Genomic DNA, 23,041 nt, shown 5'->3' on the forward strand with positions numbered 1-23,041 from the left:
ACTGACTTAAAAACTCATGTGGTGAGGATGTTGACATCTCTTCACTGTGGTAGCTTGATGATTAGAACAGTCATTCAAGAGCTGAAATAATGGCTGAGCTTTCACTGCTCTAAGGTAGACTACATCTTTTAGGAGAATGTCCAAACTGCTGTCGAGGGAGAGAAATGTGTGCATGTTCTCTATGCATCCTTTGGAAACTGTCAGGCCAAAAAAATCGGGCTTTGCTGGGCCAAAACATAGGTCGGAATGTGATTCTTCAGCTCCTGCAATAATGGCAAAGAATCAACTATTAACTGTGAGAACTGGGCTTATGTTAAAATATTAGGTATTGTAACAAACATGGGAAAGGGGGAAAAAACCAACCTAAAATATCCCCCATTTTAATTGTTTCCTGTGGTTTAACTTGGTCAGATTTCTATTTGCTATGCTAAAGTTTTTCAGTTCTCCTCTCCAACACTGCTCACAGAGCTTCCAGCTCCCAAGTCCTTGAGAGCTGGGCATCTAGGGACTAGACTGTTGCAGTCTCAACTTTTGGAGCTTAAATCCCTTGAGGATTTAGGGCTTTGTTTTCTCCTGTAAATAGGAGACAAGAGCATTTTTGTAACTCACAGAAGCCTTGCCAGGCTAGATAAAAGTAGCATTATCACAGTGATGGTTATCAGAAATGTGTCCTATATAGCCTTCAATGAAAAAAAATGAAGAGATTATTTTTCTGAAGACAGTAAGGTTTAAGTGTGAAAGGCAGGCAAATTCTTAACAGGAGCTCTTTAGGAAGTAGAGAGAAGGGAAAGTTACCTTTTGAGAAGGGAAGGCAGAAGCAATTCTTAAGCAATTCATGCATGGAATAACACTATTCAGATCAGGGCAGGACCTTGCCTAACATTTGTATTTGCCTTTTTTTTTTGGTCATTTTTTGTACTTCCTGATGAAATTTTAAAATATCCAAACACAGTCTAATGTAGTGTTTATAATAGACACTCAAAAGCACTTGCTTTAGCAGTGAGAAATGACTTGGCTTACTTATTTGTAGGAAGGGGTAAAAGAGGTGTACTTTTTGGGGAGAAAGTGCTTCAACTAAGCAAAACCCATGGTATTTAAAAGGGGCTGTGAGAAACAAAGCAGCTAAAATATCCTGAAATTATATTACTGGTGGATTTCACTCTAAAGAGTGTATAAAAATGCACTTAATCACGCTTGTGGAATTGGGCAGTGGATTTAGCCAGGTACAGGACTGCTTTATTTAAACCCACTTGAAGTTTGGGGTGAAATATTTTGAAAGGGGAAGTTTAAACAAACTAAACTCTCTGCAATTAATAGGTAAAATGTCATTTGGTTGGAAGAAGCATTAATGAGGTCTATGGATGTGTGAGCAGCTGCGAGTTGATACTGAAAAGCAGACAGTGTGGTGGACTACTATAAGGGCTTTCCTTAAAAATGAGTGCCTCTTGATCCCATGTGACTGCCCAGCCTTTCTTCCAAAAGCCAGAGGGTTTTTGCAGCTGTGACAGGAGCCACCATCTCCTGCTGCCTGGCAATGCCCAGGGAGCAGCACCACTGTCTGTCTTGGCACAGGTGTAGGTTTGAGTTGGCAATCATAAAAAATGTGGCATGCACAGCCCCAGAAAGAATGGAGGCATGAATCCTGCTTAGAATTTTTTTTTTCTTTTGTTTTCTTCATACTGATTGAATCCACTTCTGGCTTGTATTGCAAACAAGGAGTTCCTTCTACTAGTGTAATTGCTAGCCCTTAGTTTGGAGTGCTGTGCTGTACACAAGTATTCGAGCTTGCGTGGCCAGCAGTGAAGGCAGTGTTGAGAGGAGCCCCTGTGTCTGCATTCAGGGAGGAGAAGTATTGCTCATGTGTTGGTTTGGCCACCTGGAAGAGGGTTCACATTCAAACTGAGTGTCATGTGGATCAGTCCATGTGGCACAAAGGGTAACAGTTTGGTGGATCTGTCCTCAGTCAAGAGATTAATTTTACTTGCCTAACCATCATGTGTTTTATTTATGCTCTGAGTAATTAACACTTCTTTAAAAATAAAAATTTACTTAAAACCAGGAATAATCCTGTTGACTGCGGTGGAAATGATATCTGGGAAAAGTGTGCAGGGGCTTGAGCAGTTGAGATTGTGTTCTGTAATGAGTATTTCTCCTAATGCAACTGTAGCTTTGACTAATGTCTAACTGATGTGTTTTTTCAAACAGATACTAATTTTGTCTTGGGTAATGCCCAGATTGTGGATTGGCCCATTGTGTACAGCAACGATGGATTTTGCAAGTTATCAGGATATCACAGAGCAGAAGTTATGCAAAAAAGCAGCACCTGCAGGTATTTGAGAACAGATTTATTTTCTGTTAAATAGCTTGTAGTGTTGTGCCTGTTGCTTGAGGAGAAAAGTAATCTGTTTATTCCAGTTTTGTCTTTTATCTCCTGGGGCTACGTCTGTCAAATATGCTTTCCAGGTGAAACAAAATCAAAGAAGAGCCATTGCTAAATAGGTCCCTTTTACAGGGTAAACAAATGGCTTTGTGTCTTTGTCTGGTATCTGACTTGCATTTCTCCATTTATTTGCAGTTTTATGTATGGAGAGCTGACAGATAAAGATACAATTGACAAGGTCCGACAAACATTTGAGAACTATGAGATGAACTCCTTTGAAATCTTGATGTACAAGAAAAACAGTAAGTAGTCAATTGGTTTGTTCATTAATGTAGGTGTGTAAAGTTGTTCTTAATTGTAGTGTAAACTGCAATTCTGTCACCCTGGAGGACAGTGCTTGATCTAGGGCTAAATAAGCCCCAGTTCTGCCACTTGATCTGAAAGGGAGAAATGAGAACATTAGAGATGAAAGTCACTCAGGGAGGCAGAGGAAGCTTTCTAATTTGTTCTGACATTTAGAGTAATTTGTCTGTGATGCTTTAAGACAACACTGAAGATTCCATCAACAATGGTAGTACACAAGCTAGGTTTAGGCAAGCTTCCACTACAGAGGACTTAGTTTTTTACAACTTGATATAGCAAAGCCAGTATATGGTAATTTTGGAATAAAAAGAACCCATCTTTTGTTTTAGAAACTGAACTACTTCTAATGTTTTCAGATGTCTTTTGTTTTGGACAAAAAAAAAAATCCTTAATTTGCATGTGATTTTTTTTCCTAAGAAATTCAGTCTGTCTGTAACTGCACATATCAGCAGATGAGCTACTTGCCCCAAACTTGGTATCTCATCTAGTGTGGACTATGTAATGCACTTATTTTCATCTACTTAATGAAGATGAAAATACTTCATCTACTTAATCTATGTCACCTGAAGTGCAAATACACTGAGGTCTTCAGCCTAGCCAGATGTTAATCTGAAAAAATTGCATTCTTTGACTTATTTTGTTCTTAACAATTTTGCCTTCTAATAATGAAGCTGGTACTGCCTGTATGCACAGTCTCTATGGCCCTGCTTCGTGCTGCTTTCCTCCTAGGTCTACCTGCTTCCAATATTTACCTATTTTCTAAAAGCTGATTTCTGTTCCTAGCTCAGCTTGTGGCCGCGGGGACCATATGCAGCTCACATCTATGCATCCAAACCCAAGTAAATAAGCTGCAGTCCTGGGATCTAGGAGAGTCTGGAATTCTCTCTTAGTTATCAGTGATTTGGCACCAAGAGACGATGCAGCTACTCTTCTGTCATGCTGCAGCATATGGCCTGCAGTAGAGCCTGGGGCCTCTCTGTTTTTTATGCAGATTTAAAGCAAAGTAACTGTGGAGTGAGGAATATTTCCTGCCCTGCTGTGCGCTCCTCTGAGGAGAGGTGGCCTCGAATGAAGTGCAGCTGTGCGGTAGCTGTGTTGTGTGACATGCCGAAAGGCTGCCACGGTTCTGCTCTGTACACAGAGGGTCACAGGCATGGGAAAAAGGAAAGCACAGGGCTTGCTTTCAAGTTTAACAAACTGCAGAGCACCTAATGTTTGTTAGATTTGCAGATTTTGAGATATATTAACTACCGTTACAGAGATTTACTAATAACACTAGAGGGTTTTAACTGAAAAATACCAAAAAGGGGACATCCTGGAACTTTTTCTTGATATAAGCCATATCACAGAAAAACACTGTCCTATTTACCAGTTACTTAGCACCCAGACTGCTAAGTGGCCTTTTCTTTGTGGTCACCTTACTTCTGCCTGCAACTGTGGCAATGGTTCAGATAATGAACCTGATAGGTTCTAACCAGTTCTCAGTTTGAAAGCTTGGGAAAGGACCCTGAATTTTGTTAGCCATCTTTTTTCCTGCTCTTTGTTTCTTCTGTTTGGTCTTTCTGTTCTTTCCTCATTCTATTTTTCTTTTTCAAATTAGCCAAGGAAATAGATTTTTCTTGTTCTTTGCCTGTCTACTGCCTCCTTATAAACTAACAGACATGACAAATAGCATTTTTTTCCCCAGTTTTGAGTTGTTGGATAATTGGTACATTTTCCACAGCCTGCACATTTAATGTAATTCTGGCTGTTTTAACAGTACAGTCTCTATCCTTTTGGAGGAACAAAGGAAAACAAAATAGGAGTTTTGAGTTAATAATGATGTATGTAGTGCAAGTCAATCTTGTACTTTTGGGAGCAGCAGCTATTTTTTTTCTTTCTCTGAGAAACAATTATTCCCTGGTCTTACCTGTCAAAGCAGATTGAGATATTTAATGATGCTACTAGAAGTGGTAGGCCATTTTTTTTTACATGGCACTCTCCATGGTGATGACCCAGTGTTAGTATTTACTTGGTTGTCTGATAAGAATACCCCATCCAGCTGTTGATAGGTGTAATATATCCACAAATTTCATTGCAGTTCACAGTATTAACTCTAGAAACAACATACAATTTCCTGCCTTCATGATGTTTGCATTTATGGATGCTGCCTCTACCCTTGCTTTGTCCAGTCCTCCCCACATCCAAAAGTGACTATACTCCCTGTTTTCAGAACTTGAAATTAAGATGTGATAGAGATTTGATGATTCCTTGGGCTAGGCCCTGGATAACTTAGCAGATATGTAAAAATCATTGTTATTCTCTGGAAGAATTGCTTCCCCCAAATACAGAGCTTCTTCAGGATAATTGGAAGCAATTAGAGCAAACAGGTGCATAGCCACCAGATTTTTGTCATTGTTGCTTTGATGCCATCCAGTTGCATTCAGTGGGGATTCATTGACATACCTGGAAGGAGACAAAGTGAAAGCTTTCTTTAATCAGAACTGCAAAATGACAACAGAAAGACTGACAGTAATTTCACATGAGAGCTTCAGTTCCGTTGTTTAATTAGATGTGAGCGCCCAGTGATGCTGGAAGTATTGTTTATTTTTATATAGGAAAATTAAAACATTACTAAATCTGAAGTCAGTGGAGATAAATTAACTTATTCCAAGGAAGGGTACAGCTCATGTATTAGAAAATATTTTATATCTAGCCTTAGTCATATCTTACCTTACCTGAATTGCTGTGTTTTAAACATCTAACTTCTTATGAGACTTTGGCAGCCATTTGTTAACTTTTTGCACTTTATGGTCAGTCTCATGAGTTAAAAATGGCTGAATAAATTCAGCTTGGATTTTCTTTGTTTTGTGTTTCATCTACAATGCAGACCTGGCATACAAGCAGTGCAAAAGCAGGCTTGTTCTATATGCACTTATTTCATTATTGATGAAGTAAATTTTTGTAAGAATTCAAAATTCACTTGCTTTTATCTGCCCCTGAAGAGGTGGTGTCCAATTGAAATCTAACCCCTTTTTCTATGCAGTACTTGACCTACTTAAGTGGAAGAATATTTGAAGTGGGGTGAACTCGTCAAAGGTGAAGTGCATCAAGAGTTAGAAAGAGTCTTCAAGTGTCCCTTGTCTGAGTAGAGGCATTCCCATTGCTTATGGTCTGCAGCTGTGCTGCAGAGAGTGTTAAGACACCTTTTTTTTGTCTCAGAAGTTCTCTACTGATAGGACCAGCAGAATGCTTGCCAGAATGCTAGCTTGGCTGTAGGTAACTATTTTGCACACTGCAGTGCAGTTTGGTAAAGCAGTAGCTCTTTGCTGAGTAGACATATTATGGTGAGAGTCCCAAAGGCTGGGATGCATTTTCAATTTGTGCTGGGCTTCACTTCCCTGTTTTCTGGGTGCTTGAACATTTAACAAATTTAATAGCATGAATATTTGTGTGTGTGTATTTTTAAATTTGATAATTTGATTTGTAAAATTTTCATTTGTAACATGTGCACCATCTTCTCCCCTCCTTCCTTCTCCCTTCTTCCCCCAGTGTATTAGAAAGCCTGCAGATGTTGGAGAATGACAAATCAACCTAAAATAGTGATTTGGTAGATTCTACTTGCATTTATCTTTGGGATCAGTGCTTTCTATAGAGAATCAAAAGCAAACAACCCCATCCTAATTTATAGGCAGCAAAATTCACTTCAGGGTGGTAGACCTGTGACTGTCTACCACTAAAGAGTTTCTCATAACTGTTACTGGTTCAAACCATCTAAACCCATTTATACTTGTGTGTGCTGTGCCTGTAGTGTTTCCAGATGGAAACCTTTGCTAACCCATATTGTAGCATAGGAAGAGAAGCAGGAAAGAATGAGGGTGTTGGAGTCAAGTGACATGTATCCTCCTTGACCTCTCACTGCAGTGTAGCACCATTATTTTTCAAGCAGTGTGCACACCTGCATCTCCTGTGAAATCCATCTGTGTGACTTCAGTTACCTTCAGCAAGGTCGAATGAAATATTTTGGACTCATAAAACTGGTAATTCCCATTAGTCATTGTCTTCAAAAGTGTTGGCAAGCAAGGCCTGCTGTCATCTCCACAAATATGTACAGAATTCCCAGTAGTAATTCTTAAGTATTTTTCCTGGGGTAAATGGAAAGAAGATCTCAAAACTTTACTGTGTCTTCCTTATGTTCTATTCTTCAGAGAACTCAGAATCAGGTGAACCATGCCAGCACTACTGCAGCACAAGACTGTATGCTCAACCTTCTTTTCTACTGTGCTGTTTCAGTGTCATAGGCTAACTCTTGTGAACAGAAATTCCACCTTTGGGGACTAAAATTGATTTTTCTTATCTTAGCATGTAAAGATCTGACCTTTAGAAGCATTAGGTGCCACGGCATCCCAGCACCAGATAGAAAAGACACAAAGATAACATCTTTAAAAGTGGTGGGAGTGTATTTTAAAGGTTTACTCTTTAAAAGAGTGGTGAGCTGCAGGCTGAGTTGGTCTGTTCTCATTTGGTACACTCTGCACAAAGCTAGAGTCTATAGGAAGATTTTTGTTCTTGGTCTTGAATGGTCAAATGTCATGGGCTTCTCTGAACACCTGGTTAAAATCTGTGTGGGTATAATGGCTTGCTAAACTCTCTCTGATCACACCTCATCAGCTGGTTTGCTAGTTTGACATTGGATAAACTGTTAGTCTGTGTGGGATAGAGAGAAAGAATCTCATACTGAGTACCTGGGGAAGAAGTGAAACTCTAAAAGGGGTGGCTGTAATGATCAGCCATGTTGTTAATGTAACTTAATGCCTGCTGTCTGCATTGCTGCATGTAGGATTTGGTGGTGAAAGGGCACATGTTTCTATTTCCATCCTGCTAGACTGTTTCCCTTCAGGACAATATGTGTCTGCTGACTGTTTGACTAAGACATTATCAAGTAATGCAGAGGTTGTGCTGCTTACAGGAAACTTGCCCCATTCATTAATGGCAGTGTAGATGTCAGCTGAATTATCAAAACATTTTTTTTTTCCATTGTATTTTAAAATTAATTTTGGTTTAATTAGTGGAAAGAAAAAATGCGCATTCCAGTTTTGTTTAAACTATGCTTTCTGTAGTTTTGAAAAACAGTTGGCATCTTTGGTTAAATGACTCAAGGTATGGGCAAAGAGCACATTTAAACAGTGGTTTGGATTTTCATACAGCCTATTTTTGTTTGGCAGGAGGGAAAACTTAGGAGAGCTCAATGGTGTGCTTGTGGAGAAGCTGGAATAGAACTTTAAGATCTCTTTCACTTTGATGATGTAAGAATTTCTGAAAGACTTCAACCAAAGTTAAATAGCATGTGAAATGCTGGTGTTCCTGCCCAGCAAGAAGCTGAACATATCATTGTTGAAAGACACAGGACTGGAAAAAAGGATAGGGAAGAGATATTTGTCTTTCAGATGGGAAATTGAAAGGAATTCAGACATTTAGAGTGTGTTAGCCTGGAGAAGACTTGAGACTTGAATAACAGCCCTTAAAATTGTCTTTGCTTTAAGGCAACGCCATAAGTGCTGTGCTTAGACCATAAAATCCGATCAAGAGCTGCACCTGTTAATTCTGGATTGGCTGCGTAACTTTGGTACCACGAGCCAGGCTGATCCTATGGCTACTGTCAGGCATTCATTGTAGATTTTAATTTCTTCTCAGTTGTCCACACTGCTTGTCCTGCAGCTTTGAAGGGACATTCCCTTTTCTAGCATGATTGGTGCTATGCCACTAGAAAAACGCTGGATTCTCTCACTGCTGATTCCAAATCTAACAGAAGCCAATGTAGCTCATGAATGTTTACTTTTTTGTTTGTGCACTGGTATTATCACTGAACTTTACCAGGGAGAGAGGTTGCCAGGACTAAAGACAAAATGTAAATGGAAGTAGATGTATTGTTGGAAACACTGGTAAACACTTTCTGTGTGGCTGTGCATCAGTGCAGACTGGGAAGTTACTCTTGTTTTGCTGTGAGAACTCTGGAACATGCTGCAGTTTCACTGCCTGAATAACCATAGGCTGAATCTGAAAATCACATTTTTCATTAAAATGGCCTTTTTTGTGCCTCTTGCTAGTCATGGTTGTCTGGCTGAGCAGGGATGTTGGCTTTGACACCAAGAGCATGAGGGCTGCCTGTAGGACCTTGAAATTCTGGTTTCCGACCTGATTTGTAAGTAGTTTATACTTTAGGCTTTCCTGTTTAATAGTTAAATAAACTGTTTAAGAAGTAAAATTCTTCTGATAATTAAACCGGTATGCAGCACAAAAGCTGAGCATGGCCACTTCTTGGCTGAGCCATTTGGTGTGTTCCCACGTTTCAGATCCCAGTTCTGCTGTGAATGAGCTCCTGGTTGCAGAGCACTGGGGAAAGCCCATGTAACCCAGCACTGTGAGCACTCACCTCATGACTGTATTTTTATATCCACTTGCCTCCTATTCACAAGAGACACTGACAAGATGTCAGGGAATGCACAAGAGAGAAAATACAATGTTGTGGAGGCAGATATAGAATTTTCCATCCACTTATTTCTGGTTTTGTAGTGTTACAGTGTAAATCCCAAACTGGAAGATGATTTCTGCAGGCCCTGTGTGCCACCGTGATTTTGCATTTTGCTCTGATCGTGGCACTCTGGAAATTACAAGGGTACCCAAATCATGCATTTCATCAAACACGCCTACTTTTAGCTGTCAAGAACATCTGTCTTTTTCTTTTAGCCTGTGGGGTCTATCACTAAGTTATACACTTGGTTCTAGGTAAAAAAGTGTTTTGTCTTCCTTCTTCCTATAAATAATGCAACACATGAGTGGGAGTCAAGGGAGTCAGAAAGTAAAAACCCTGCTGATAAAAGCTCCTTGCCCTGCAGCAGCCTTTGACAGGTTATGGGGAAAAGTCTTCTTGTTGCATTCAGAACATGTTAGGAAATTCTTGCAACAACATACTATAGCATAATCATAAAGGGAAGGTGACATCATGCATCTCACAAATAGCCAGAATAGGAGGGTGAATTGCATCCTTTCTGTGTTGAGTACAGCATCTTCAAAAGCACAGTAGTAAGTTTTTATAGCTATGAGAGGCAGAGAATAAACTGAGTGTCTAATTCAGCCTCAGTGGTTAATATTGTGAGCAACCTGTAGCAGAATAGCTGCAGCTTGACGTAGCAAAACAATACAAAGTGGTTTGGGGACAGGAAAAAAATCCCTAATCAAAAAAAAAGTACATGTAGATAAAGATCAAAAAGCAAGGCTGTTGATGGAGATCCTGGCTGATTAAAAAGTTGCAGTGTTAGTGAAGGGTGTTGAAGTGGGTAAAATGAAAAGCAGTTAGTCAACAATGAGTCTCTGTAAAAGCGGGATATGGATTTGATCAGTCTCAGAATAGTTCACATGTGAAGTTGGGAAAAACAAGTAGGCAAGAAAAAATTGAGCTAGGCAATTTTAGGAGCTCTTGAGAAAGGGTAGTGTAAAGGGTGTTACTGTCTAGAAAATTGCTGTTGGCTGTTTTGTGGCAGTGTCTTCTAAGCTCATTAGCAAGTTAGTGATGCTTTTACTGGCATGGTTACTTTGCTGAATCTTCTTTCACACTTAGCATGTTTGTTTGTTCATACTTTTTTTGAAATGAATTGTTAAGGAATGTTAACTCTTTAAAAAAAAAAAAAAGTTGACCCTTGAATACTTTCTGCCATGCAGGCATATTTCAGAAATGGCCACCAGTGATTCCATCTGGATTTCTCTGCTTTTTGAGCAGAGGCCTCCATGCATCATAGACCCTGCTGTTTATAGAAATGGCTGTACATATGGCTTGGATTCTCAGCCAGAGTTTGAAAGTGCTTCTGTGTTATGCAGGCACAGTGGGAGCCTTAGGAATTGAACTTGGTTTATGGAAGTTGTCCATGGGTTTTGGAGATGCCCTACCTTTCTGTAGCCAGAAAAGATTGCTCAGCACTGAGGCTGGGAAACAGCCAGGTGAGGCACTGGTAGCAACAATCTCTCTTATATTAACATATGTGGGAAAACATTGCCTTTGCTTCCTTTTTTGGACAGCAGATACCTTATAAGATACCTGAGGTTTTCTTGTGATCCTTTGACAGCCAGGAAACACAAGTTGCCCTTTACTAAAAACTATTGCATGAAATATACCATGTCACACTCATGTTAAAATACGGAGCAATTCAGGTGCAAGAGAATCTGATCACTAACACAGAGAAGGGTCCTGTGACTGAGAAAGAAAAGGAATAGTCTTCTAAGGTCACTCTTTCTAAAATAGACTTTGCCACATGAGTGACAAAGATTGTGTGGTGCTCTTTATTCTGGCTTTCCCAGAGGGTCAAGCTTCTGCTGATCCTGATCTTATTTTGGCCCCTGGTGTGTAGACCCTTCTCTCCTAACAAATCTCAAAAAGGACACATAAAAAAAGTGTTGCTCACAGCAAGCAAGCCTGAATCCTCTCTGTCTCTTACTTCTTGTGCTTGCAAAGGCTATGATGAGTTGTTTTCATCATCTCTGAGGGTGTAGGGACAGTCTGAAAACCCATGTTCAAACTCCCTGAAGGCTGAGATCTGGAGTGTCCCTACTGTGATGTACTTCAGAGTTGGAGAAGTCATCTTTTTATGTCTAAAGTTAAGACGGCAGACTTAAAAATGGTGCCTTCAGGGAGGTCATGTTATTGCATGCAGGAGCCAAGTGCTTTGTTCTGAGCCCTCCAATCAGCTTATACACAAATATCACTAAAATCTGTGGTGAGTCTTGTGAAACAAGTGGTAGACACTGCCTTGTTACATGGAACTTCATTGGTTTCACTAGGGTCTTCTTAGCAGTCTCAGGAGAACTGGCAGAAATATGGAAAAGCAGGGCTGACTGACAGATTCTCTCCTCAAGGTGATCTGTGTGGACAGAGGTGAAGGAGAAATGGCAGCAGCAGCATCTGAAGGGTTGTATTTTGGGACCATCTCTCAAGCAGTTTTAATTAGCAGTTCATCTGCTGCAGTAATTAGAAAGGTGCAGGTCTATGCAGTACAACTTGATCCCATCCACAGTTTCATGTGTTCTGGTCCTAATGGCTTATTCTCTCCTGAATTCAGTGGAGTCTTGCTTCACACTGGAGTGATTTGGAGCAGGCTCAGGCCAAGGCAAGCTGGAAAGCAGCTTGTGAAGTGTTTCCCTTGCATGGGGGGATTTGCAGGCTGGGCCAGAGCTCCCAGAGCCCAGCTCTGAAGCTAGACATAGGCTACTATAGTAGTTAGGGCATGGTCTTTTTTAGGGCATTCCTTGTTGGCAGGGAATGATAAGTCAACCAAACTGGTCATGTTCCTGAATTGAGACTGTGTTATGCTCATGTCCTAGGCACAGCTGGCCTATTCTCAAATCCTGCAAGAACCAGCAAGACACTGTTGTGTGCAGCCTTTCCACATACATGGGACTCTTCTTTCAGGAGATCACAAAGCAGTTCTTAAGTTCAAGTGTTAACTTTGCAGGTGACGTTTAGAAATAGGTTGATTCCTGGAAGATTAAAAAGCTAAGAAGTGACAGAGCAGAGAACTTAAATAACAGACTTGTCAGCTGCTTTGTTATTTTTCCAAATAGGTGTTTGTAAAAAAAGCCAACATTAAAGTAACTTTTACAGATGGCTGATTTGAGATGTAAACATCTAAACTGGCACATTTACTGTTCTGCCTGCCATTGACCAACTCTTTGATGTGTTTGTTTCCAGGAACACCTGTCTGGTTCTTTGTGAAAATTGCTCCAATTCGAAATGAGCAGGATAAAGTGGTTTTATTTCTTTGCACTTTCAATGACATAACAGCTTTCAAGCAGCCCATTGAGGATGATTCATGTAAAGGTTGGTCTTTTTCACAATTATATATTTATGCTCCTTTTGTTTGTTTGCCCTGGTCTTGAAAGAGCTGAAGTCCTTTAAATACCCAAGCCAAAGAATTACATGTTAAAATAGCTTGTAGCTGTGCCACTGGGGATGGCATTTCTGCAAGAAATAGTTGCTGATGTCTTTAGTGAAATTGTTCTGGCCTGCACTGGAAAGGGTCATTGCTAATAAAAGCCCCAAGTGCTTCAGAAAGCCCAGTTTACATAGTAAATAGGTACTGTTCTTCCTTTAAAATACACTGTTAACCCACTCTCTAGCATAGCCCTCAAGGATTCACAGTGTTGCTCAACAGCCCTGTCCAAATTGTGTGTGAAACTGTATGCAAAAACTGTGGAATCAACCCTGGCTGAGTCTAGCAAGGATCAGAATAATTAAATTCTGCCTGACTCGATCTTACTTGTCATTATTATGGGATTTCTTATGTTAAAGTCCTGTTCTAGTTTCCTTTAGCCTATGTGAAGAGATTCCAGTTATCTTAAGTGAAATCAGTTTAAGCTGTCCTGGTGAGTGAAGTAGCACTGCAGTGTTCTGCTCTTAACCCTTTGCTGAGTTACAGCCTGGAAACCTGGAAGCAAACTCAGCTGTGACAGCAGCATAAACTTTCACTCAGGTTCAGATTCCATCAGCAACAGACCTTTTGTACCCTATGGAGAATTACAGAGACTTGCATCCTCTGGGGTAAAAAAGGATGTTAAGTTCTCCTGTTGTTTGCATTTCTGTAGTATTTAATAATATTTGTAGTATTAAATTAAACAGGAAACTTACTGTGAAGATGAACTGATTTACATTTGCTCTCAAAATGTTATTCTTTAAAAACATAGTTTCTCAAAAGTGGAAACACCTGTTACCATGAAAAAGGAAGTACAACCTTGACAAACATACCCTCTTTCAGGCTATGTGGGTAATTTTTTTCTCCTGTTAATGCTATTTGTTTGGTTCCTTATTGCTTTAATAAAACCAAAAATCTTAGCTTGTCAGAAAGTGTGGGTCTATTTTTTCCCTGCCTAATGGTGCTCACTGTATAATGATGAGGAGTGACAGCACAGATAAATAAGCATGGTGCAGTAAAGCTGGCTCTCATTTATTTGCTGGTAGTGAAGTCCCTTGCTTCATTTAGTCAGTTGATAAGCAGGACCTTCAGTCAGGAGTGGTAGCTGTGTCCTTTTGCTTTCATAGGAGTTCCCCAATGTGGTAGAGATAGGCAGGTTTCCTTCACTTTCAACACAAAGAAACACTAAATTTTTTTTTTCAATACAAGTATGTGGAAGAAAGGGAATGCTAATTTAGTTTATCTTTTTAAATCTCCTTTGTATCTTGAAATTATGCTGTTCTTGCAGTGAGCATGGTAATTCTCAGTGGTTGTAGCAGTATAGGCACTAAACCTACACATAAATGCACGGACTTGCAGAGGAGTTGATGATAAGCAGAATTTCTCCCTCTGGCCCACAGAAACTGGCAAAGTGACTAACAGAGGTTGCAAACAGAAGAACTGAATGTATTATTTAGAGGCCACTGATTCACAGCTCTTCACTCTTTCCCTGAGTGCTATGTCTTTATGTACAGAAGGGCTTGTGCACTAAATGAGTCTTCCAAATATTATTTCTGGAACTCCTAAAATTAATAAAGTTGCAGAAGTTTCATGCCAGTAAAGAGTTCTCTGCCACTTTATACACAAATCAAGCTTGATATAAATGGTTCTGCACTTTGTTTTCATCCTTAATTTATCCCTTTTTCTTCCATAATATGCTTGCTGTAGGAATTTTGTTGTGTGATATTGTATTAATCACTTGAGGGCTAGATGAGCAATTTCTTGGAGGAGCTGATTTGTCAAACAGAATTTTACACGTGTGTCCATGTCTTTAATGTTAGATCTCATTGTGCAATTCTGTACTGTGAGAGGGGGAAGAAAAGGCAGGTATGAGGTGTTAGATAATCATCTGTAGTAGGCTCTGGGATTCACAGAGTGAAAAAATTGTTTTGGAAGATCTAAAAATGTAAAATTATACTAGCTTGTTCTAAGAATCATTAACACACATGAGCTTTTAAGAGGGCATATTCTTTGTGCTGTGTGCAATGTTACACAGAAACTGTAGCATGCTTTTGAAAGAGGGCAATTTTCTTAGGAATGTTTCTCATATTCTCAACCCAAATGGACTCTCAGTCTGAAAAACTAAAACTGTGAACTGAAAACTGATTGCTAAATCAATTATTTTTCCTTCTTTCACCTTCAGTCAGTTTAGGAAGTACTTTTCTTTTACTGTGTTTGTATATGTATTCAGTTTCCTATGCTTATGAGTACTTAATATGTAATAGGTTGTCTGTAGATGCAGATATGTTAATAAAATGTGCTATTTGCACAGTTGCAGGACATTATTGTTTAAAGCATTTAAGATTTTCAAAATGAATGCCTGTATGTCTATGTAAAGAAAAACATTAAATCGATCATGTTCTTGTACTACATAAAGACCAACTAATCTGTCAGGCTAAGCCTGCTTAGCTGTGGTATATCTTGGTTTTCTATCACCTGCTGGCAATTTCAAGCCTGATTTTCAGCTGCAAATGATGCAGCTCCTTGAGTGAAAAGTGTAGAGCTGTAATGGCAGGTGTTTGACTATTCAAAGATGAATAAGCATCTTTCACCTGAAGGTGACTCAGAGGGATAGAAGTCCCAGTACCATTTTTCATGCTTACTTTTTTAATTGATTAATAATATCAGACATGGGAATAAATGAAACAAGAAAGTCACATAAAAAGTAGACTTCTCATTGTGGCCTTTTTTTAATTGATTCAGATAATTTAGAAATGTTTATTTTATGATTTCCATGGAAGGTAAATAAGCTTGATTTTAAATGCAGTAGCTTTAAAAATAGAGCATTCTAAATAAAACTGTTTAAAAATAATGTCAGTGATGTTGATAGTTTTTTTAAACAACCTCTTTCCACTTTTTCCCCTTTGCTTGCCCCTTGAAAAAAAATCAGGAAACGTAAAAGAGGTTTACTTGAATAAAAGAAGGGAAAATCAAGCTATAGCATAGCTAAGTTTGGTTTGTCAAGTGCTAGGTCACCTTCTTAGCTGAATTTTAAAGTTTGTACTGTATTTTGAATTAATGCATTTTGTCTGTATATGTTTCTCCTGGTTTAAGATCTAGCACACCAAGTATGAGATGCTTGTGAATTAAGTATAAAGTGGAATGCATCGCTTTATGCAAAACAATTATTTGTGCAGACAAATAGAGCTTGCACTCTGAGTGGCTTGTAAGAAGTTTGCCTGAACAGGTTTTAAATGTATGAATACAAGGTGAACATATCCAGAAGCATCTATGCTGTCTCATAAGAGCTTGAAAACTAAACTTTGGATCCCAATTTTTGCTTTTAATACTTCCTTTTTATACAAAGAGGTGGTCAAATTCAGCATCACTGAATCAAGTAGTGAATGGTTGTTATCCTCCAAGATGATGTAGCCTTCTGTGCAGTGTAGCAATCATCAGTTGCAATCTCCTCTGCAGAAGATGCTTTATTTCATGTTGCAGCTAAGCTGTCCTTTGCATAACAAGCAGGAGTACAGACACAAAAAATATTTTGTTTGTGTCTTCATCTTAATTCAGGGAAAAATTCACGTTTCCTCTTTTTTTTTTTTTTCTTTTTGTTTCTGGAGGTTTTTGGAGGGGGGAGATTTTGGTTCTGTTTTAAAAGATTTATATGTATTTATATGAACAGAGCCAGTGTTTGAAATATTTTGATTAAGATATACTCTGCTTTCGTCTGGATGAAATGTTTTCTTAAAAAGAGGAAAAAAATGAAGAGGAAGTAGTGAATATATTAAAAACTACAGCTTTCCCAGTCCAGATGGAAAAATAATACTGTTTTTGTCATGAGGTTTCAAAGAGAAGGAGCACTGCAGAGAAGCTGGATGGATGTAAGCAAGGATCTTTCATGTGTGGGAATACAAAGGTGGCTTGAGTGGAGGCAAGAACTGCTGGTATCTTGATTTATACACATTTACACAGTTGTGTGAACAACAGACCTGTGAACAAACAAGCTTGTTCTCTAGCAGACAATGGCTTTTTGTTCTGACTCTAGGAATTGTGTAAGTCATGGATCAGTAATGTGGTAACAAGGGTTCTGTAACTGACACAGTTCCCAATGTTTGAATTCTTGAGTTATCAGGAATCAATTGAGGAGAGTGGTAGGAAACAAATAGCTACCTACAAATAAATAATAAGTGCTTTGTGCTTGAGTATCAACTTATTTAAAAATACAAAAAATTCAGCTTAAGGCCATTGTTAAATGAAACTTTGTACTTTAAAGAAGAAAAGTTTTGATGCCATAGCACAAAACTATATTTCAGTGCCATATTTCCACATGAAACAAATCTCAGGGGAAAGCTTTAGTAATCATCTTGTCTTGGGTGTTATCAGAAGCAATTTCTATTCAACTTTTTGCAAAAAAATGGTGGAACACTGAAGGAACATCATGGAATGCAGGAGTGCTGAAATCAGTGCTGTTAATCTTGAGGGCTTTCCATCCTTTTGAAGCTGGAAATGTTTTAATGTCGTCACATTGCTTTTTCTGTGCATGATATTTTCTGCAGAACTGAAAAAAGAGACCAAACAATGATAAAAATGGATTAAAATCAAAGACAATGCACAGGCAAGCTCTACCATGGGGTGGTATCCAGCTTTATGTTTGGTTCCTGAATTTCAAGCTGTCTTCTCTCCGAGCTTATCTTGTTTGAGGATTATATATGCCTCTATTAGAACCACCTAGGATCACTAGATCTTAAATTTAATTTATATTTTCTCTGTTTCTAGAGGAAGACAATGGATGTAGGGCTATACCAACTGCTTGTGTTGAAAGAGAATCCCAGTCCATATCATCTGGTTCCTCTGATTTAGCAGGACTGACACCAATATATTCTTACACCATTTTGAAGCTTAGTTCCTTGTCTTGGAAAGTTCCATGACCCTTAAAATTTAGTGTTTGTGTTCAGTCCTGTGGCTTAAGTCCATTACTGGACCTGTCTTTGTTGGATAGATAACTGACCTGCTGTTGGCTGTGTCTGTCCTTAGGGTTCTGGAGGAAAAATTGAAATAAATTCAACAGGTACTGTTGTCTTTTCAGGCATTACTGGAGATGTTATCATTCTAAAGGTTTAGTACTGGCATTCTATTTATTTTCTTTTTTTCTACGCCACAATCTGCAGGTCTAACTGTATGTTGGAGTTGCCACATTTTTATCTTTTTCTTCCACGAAAACCAAAACCCCAAAAGGCAATACAAGGAGGAGGGCGTTGTGTTCTAGAGGTGAAATTCTTACACCTTGCACATGGATGCGGTGCTTGGTTTTAAGCATACCATGACACAGTGGTGGGAGTATCTCCAAGCTGGGCTCCCAAGTGTGGTACCCTCTGTGTGGAGAGAATTAGGGTATGTACTCCCAATTTGTGTCCACACTGCTTAAAAAAGCCAAGCTGAAAAGTGACACAATCTCTTGCCTAGAAGAGTTATATTGCTTTCAGAGCAGAGTTTGGAGTAGAGGGTGAATCTAATGTTTGTGGAAACAGTTCTTTCGTGAGCCATTTAGGCACACACAGGTGAGATGTTTAGCACCTAGGGCAGAGGAGATGCTTGCAGGGGTGGCTGAGGAGAGGAATGGGTTAAGCTGTGCCTTCAAAAAGAGATGACTCCTGGGAAGAAGGGGGGACACCCGAAGATGCTCAGCATTCATAGCCACATATCATACCACAGAGTTGTCTGGCAGTGCTTTTGTGCAAGAAAGCTCAAGTGAGGTGCTTCCTTTTCATCCTCTCTCTGTGTATGTCCGAAAAGCCCAAATCTTAGAACAATGTTTGGAAGAAAATGCACACTGAAAGTTTGTCCTCAGGTTTTGAACCAAAATTTGCATATTCCAGGGGAATGCCCTCCCCATCAATCCGGTTCGAGTTAGTAAAAGGAGCTGTCTATGTTATCTGGCATTAGAAACATTTTGCGCGTGGTAAGGGAGGCAGGTTTCGAGTTCCCGGGCGAAGCTGGAGCTCCGTGCGCTGCTGTTTCCCGCCGGGGCTGACGTTTGCCAGCGAGCCCCGTTCGTTCCGCTTCAGCACCACGGGCAGCGCCGGAGCGCCCGTCCCGCCGCCGCTCCCTCCCGGGCCGGAGAGGGGGCGATCGCCGGTGCCCCTTGGAGCACATCCCCCTCGGGCCTCGTCGGGCCGGCCACATGTCAAGCTCTGCACCTGGGTCGGGTGAGAGGCTGGGCATGACTGGGCGAGATGCACTTGAAGCTCATAAAGCCAGCTGTATCCTGGGATGTATCAAAAGTAGCATGGCCAGCAGTCAAGGAAAAGGATTCTCCCGTTCTGCTCCAAACTTCTGTGACCACACGTGGAGTATTGCACTCAGCTCCGAGTCCCCAGCGTAAGAAGGACCTGTTGAGCGAGTTTAGAGGAGGGTCACAAAGATGCTCAGAGGGCTGGAGCACCTCTGCTGTGCAGACAGACTGGGAGAGTTGTGTGTGCTCAGCCTGGAGAGGAGAAGACTCCAAGGACACCTTATAGCACCTTCCACTACCTAAAAGGGGTCTACAAGAAAGCTGTGTAGGCAACGTTTTCCAGAACTAGGTTCTCATTATAAACTGAATCTTCCAAGTGCTGAGCATCCTTAATTTGAGTAGGAGATGAGGAGTAGGAGCTCAAGAGCTCCCAGGTGGTGCTAGCATTTTTCAAGATTGGGACTAAACGCACTGATTCTTTCCTTTCAGTATACCAAAAATATCCAGATGTATGCTCTGCCTATCTGTTATGGCAAAGTACTGCTCATAAAGATTATAGTTGTAGCTAGCTCTGTGACTGTCATTGAAGGTCTTCTATTTTGAGGGATATTTGAAGTCATGGTAAAAAACATTCTGAATTAAAATTCAGCAAATGACTTCTCTGCCAGAAGCTGCTAAATGTTTAATTTGAGTTTGAGAAAATCTATTCCCCCTTTTGTTTAGAGAGTAAAATTAATGATTTTGTTTTTCTTTTCTGCTCTGCTTTTTATTATGTATATTTCTCTGCTTATTCCAGATCTATGCTTGATGCATCTGAGGCTAGATTCACTTCTGTTACAGACAACTGTAATTTTCATTGTGCATGACTCTAGCCTTACATCTTGATTTGTCTGGAGTGTCTTCTGCAGTGCTGCGAGATCCAAATCAGATCATTAGATTTAATATGAGATTATTGTATGGTGGACATCTATCCTTGCAAAATATGCAGTTCATGTGGCAGAACTTTTGTAGAGCCTTTGAATACAAAGTCACAGCAGTCATGGGTTTTATTACCGTACCATGCTGACACATATTTTCTGACTTGTTTATGTCTGGTACTTGGTTAAATTATACTCCCTTCTGGTCAGTATTAAAGCAGATTGCTCTGTTTTAACAACTTTTTCTCCCTTTAGTCGTAAGAGGTTTTATGAGTTACACTTGCAGCTTTTTTTGGTAATGTGTGTCTAATCTTGCATGTTTTCTCAAGGTTGGGGGAAGTTTGCCCGCTTGACCCGTGCCCTCACGAGCAGCCGAGGAGTGCTGCAGCAGCTTGCTCCCAGCGTGCAGAAAGGAGAGAATGTTCACAAGCACTCAAGACTTGCTGAGGTAATTTTTTCTTTCCCCAGGAGGCTGTAAAGAAATGTTTTTAGCCTTTGTGGGTATGTCATCTCTGCATGAGCCAAGAACTGTTAGTCCTCCCTGCCCTGGGAATCTGGTACATGTGCTGTGAAAAGTGTCCTATGACAGCAGAATGAAAACAGGTGTCCCAAAGACTTCATGCAACCTAATTGCAGTGTTGTGTTCCATATCTTAGCAAAGTCTTAGAAAGGTGTTATTAAAATAATACTTTCTTACTTAGTTTCCATTCTTCTGAGGATCTTAATAAGAGTAGGATCTTGGACTATCTAATTCTATAAAACTGAGGTGAGAAAAACTCAGTCTAGTACACAAGGAAATCCTGGAGAATCCATGGCAGGGTTATTCTCTGAATTAATTTATGTCTAGTTAGTTTTCAGTGGGATCCCAACCCTGCATTACCAACTAGTTAAAACCTATGTTTAAGTTACTGCTTTTCTGGACAGAACAATTGTAAGATGCCACAAGCAGCACTGCAGGGAGATTAGGAAAGTGAAACCTTGTGATTTAAGTAGCCTCTCAAAATTTTCATATAAACTCCAGGCAGAGAAGGCCCCTTGAAGCACTTAAGGTTTGAGGGCTTTCGCCACGAGGGGGAGAGACTGTCCTAAGTTTCCTGTAGCTGTCTTCTGGGCCAGTAGCAGGGTCTACCTGGTGTAAAACCAGCCTGGGGAGAGGTCTGACATGGTGTTAATGATAGCACAGCTAGTATAACATGGCAGTCACTTCCTGCCGTGAATGCCATGGCAGCAGCTATGACTTGACAACAATTCTTGATCTTCCTGTGCAGCTGGAGGTGTTAAGGCATTGATGGGCTCCATGAGGTCTCCATATAGTCAGTTGTATTATACTCTGCTAGTTCTGTTGTATATGTCTCAGTTTCTATGCAAACTAAAAGTCACCTGTCTTCTTATCAAGTGTCATGGCAAAATTCCTGCAGACAGGACCTTACCTAGTCAGTATTTAATACAGAGGAACTCAAGAAGGGAAAACCAATTGCTCTTGGAAGCAGAGAAATAACATGGATCATACTAGCACAGGGGAGGGACAGACATTCACAGGGACACCATATTGCAGGAACACCATGTAATTAGCGCATGTCCACCCTGAGGTTGCTTTAGTGTCTTGGAATTTGGAACAGTTTTCCTCCTAATACTACTCAAGACTCATATCAAATAATCGTTTCTTCTCTTTAGATCTCTGTCCTTGAATTTTAGTTCATGCTAAAATGTAGGCAGCAAAATGTAAGGCAAAGGGTCTGAGGTTATTCTGTTTGGCAGCAGTCTGGACGTCAGTGACTACATGTTAATGAATCTTTTTGCGTGTCCATGTGCTCAACAAGTCTTTGCAAGTATTCTTACTGGCACAACCAATTGATTCATTACAAATAATAAAGGGCAAGTATATAGTTTACATGTCTGAAATGAGTTTCTTTAATTGCTGACTGAATATTGCAGTCATAATTTTACAAAGAACATTAGCCCCAGCTGTAATGTTAGGTAGCTTTTTTCCCACTGTAATTCCATTTAAGTCAGTAGAACTACACTACACAGAAAAGAGGAGTGCAGATAAGCATACAGACAAGACCACCTTTCTTTATTTGAAGATATATGGGGTGCCAGGCTTTTTAATCTGCAAAGGTTTCTTGATAATATTGAATATGGGATCTCAAACAGTTCCCTGTTGTATTTTCAAATATTTTTTCTTTTTTTTTTTTTTTTTGCTTCATCCTTCCAGTAGCCTATCTGAAATTTTAAAACTCATCCTTTTTCTTTTGCTACTCACTATGACATTTCACATCAATCTTGTTTGTGAGAAGGCTCCACGTATATTACATTGTTATTTGTGTTGCACTTAGTTGTTTATCACTTATATATTTGAATGTCTTGGGAGGCTGTTGCGTCCTAGAACCTTAGTAGAGCAAGGTGTTGGAGCCTGCCACAACAGTTTACAATTTTTTATTGTTTATGGAACAGTTTAAGAAAGGTGTTAGTGACAGACTAACAGGCCATGGATAATACAAGCAGTGTCTGTGAGGCTTCAGTCTCTGACTTTCACCAGTAGGCATAGATCTTTTTTTTTAGCCTGACTTCTCTAATAGCAGTCATATGAAAACTACTCAAATTAATTATGCAATTAACACAAGGGTGTTAAGTAACTGTGAGACAACACTTTGCAATAGGAGTTTGTAAAAGTAACTGATGCATTTCTGTTGCTTAATTGCCAAGGAGCTGATTGTAGGGATGGTTCTTCCTGGTCACTGCTGAATGAATACCTGTGTCATCTTGCATCTGTGGTCTTAGCTGATGTATTCAGCACCTTTGCCAGGCAGTTCTGGACAGACAACACTGTGTCAAAAAAAACCAAACAAACAAAAAAAAACTATAGTTATGAGAAATAAAAGCAGAGAAATTATCATGGTGCTTAGCAGCACTGCTTAAGAATGGAACTTCTGCCACTTTTTTTTAAACATTATTTACCAGGAACTTCTAACTGCCATTAAAACTGCCAATCAAAATATTGAGGCTTAGCACCTAGCCCTTAGTTTGGGAGCAATTTGTGTGGGTGCTTGGGAAAACAGAAGCAAGGGAGAGTGAGAGAAAGCAAATAGGTGCAATTGAAAACATGAAAAGGAGAGATTAAGCTGGAAATGGAAATGAGTGAGTGCTTGTGTTAGCTTTTTTTTGCCCCCCAGTCATACAGTAATAAAAATAAATAAATCATTGTAACCACATTTGATGCAATTTA

At 39.7% G+C, this 23,041-nt stretch overlaps 1 protein-coding gene across 8 annotated transcripts in view; it reads left to right on the forward strand.

Annotated features, from left to right (window-relative positions):
* The window catches only part of KCNH1 (potassium voltage-gated channel subfamily H member 1), a 176,311-nt gene that overhangs the window by 9,099 nt on the left and 144,171 nt on the right, over positions 1-23,041 (forward strand). For 6 of the 8 annotated variants that reach the window (XR_010997607.1, XR_010997606.1, XR_010997605.1 and 3 more), the window contains exons 2-5: positions 2,206-2,329; positions 2,576-2,682; positions 12,462-12,590; positions 20,145-20,263. Coding sequence is in view for 5 of the 8 variants with exons in the window: in XM_068185782.1 (XP_068041883.1) it covers positions 2,206-2,329; positions 2,576-2,682; positions 12,462-12,590; positions 20,145-20,263 (479 nt within the window). In the remaining 3 variants the exon portion in view is untranslated. Of the gene's footprint in view, positions 1-2,205; positions 2,330-2,575; positions 2,683-12,461; positions 12,591-15,231; positions 15,462-20,144; positions 20,264-23,041 lie in introns of those variants that run through there. The other 2 variants (XM_068185779.1, XM_068185780.1) reach the window with 2 other exon arrangements.

Source organism: Anomalospiza imberbis, chromosome 3 (genome assembly GCF_031753505.1).
Source record: "Anomalospiza imberbis isolate Cuckoo-Finch-1a 21T00152 chromosome 3, ASM3175350v1, whole genome shotgun sequence".
NCBI lineage: Eukaryota > Metazoa > Chordata > Aves > Passeriformes > Viduidae > Anomalospiza > Anomalospiza imberbis.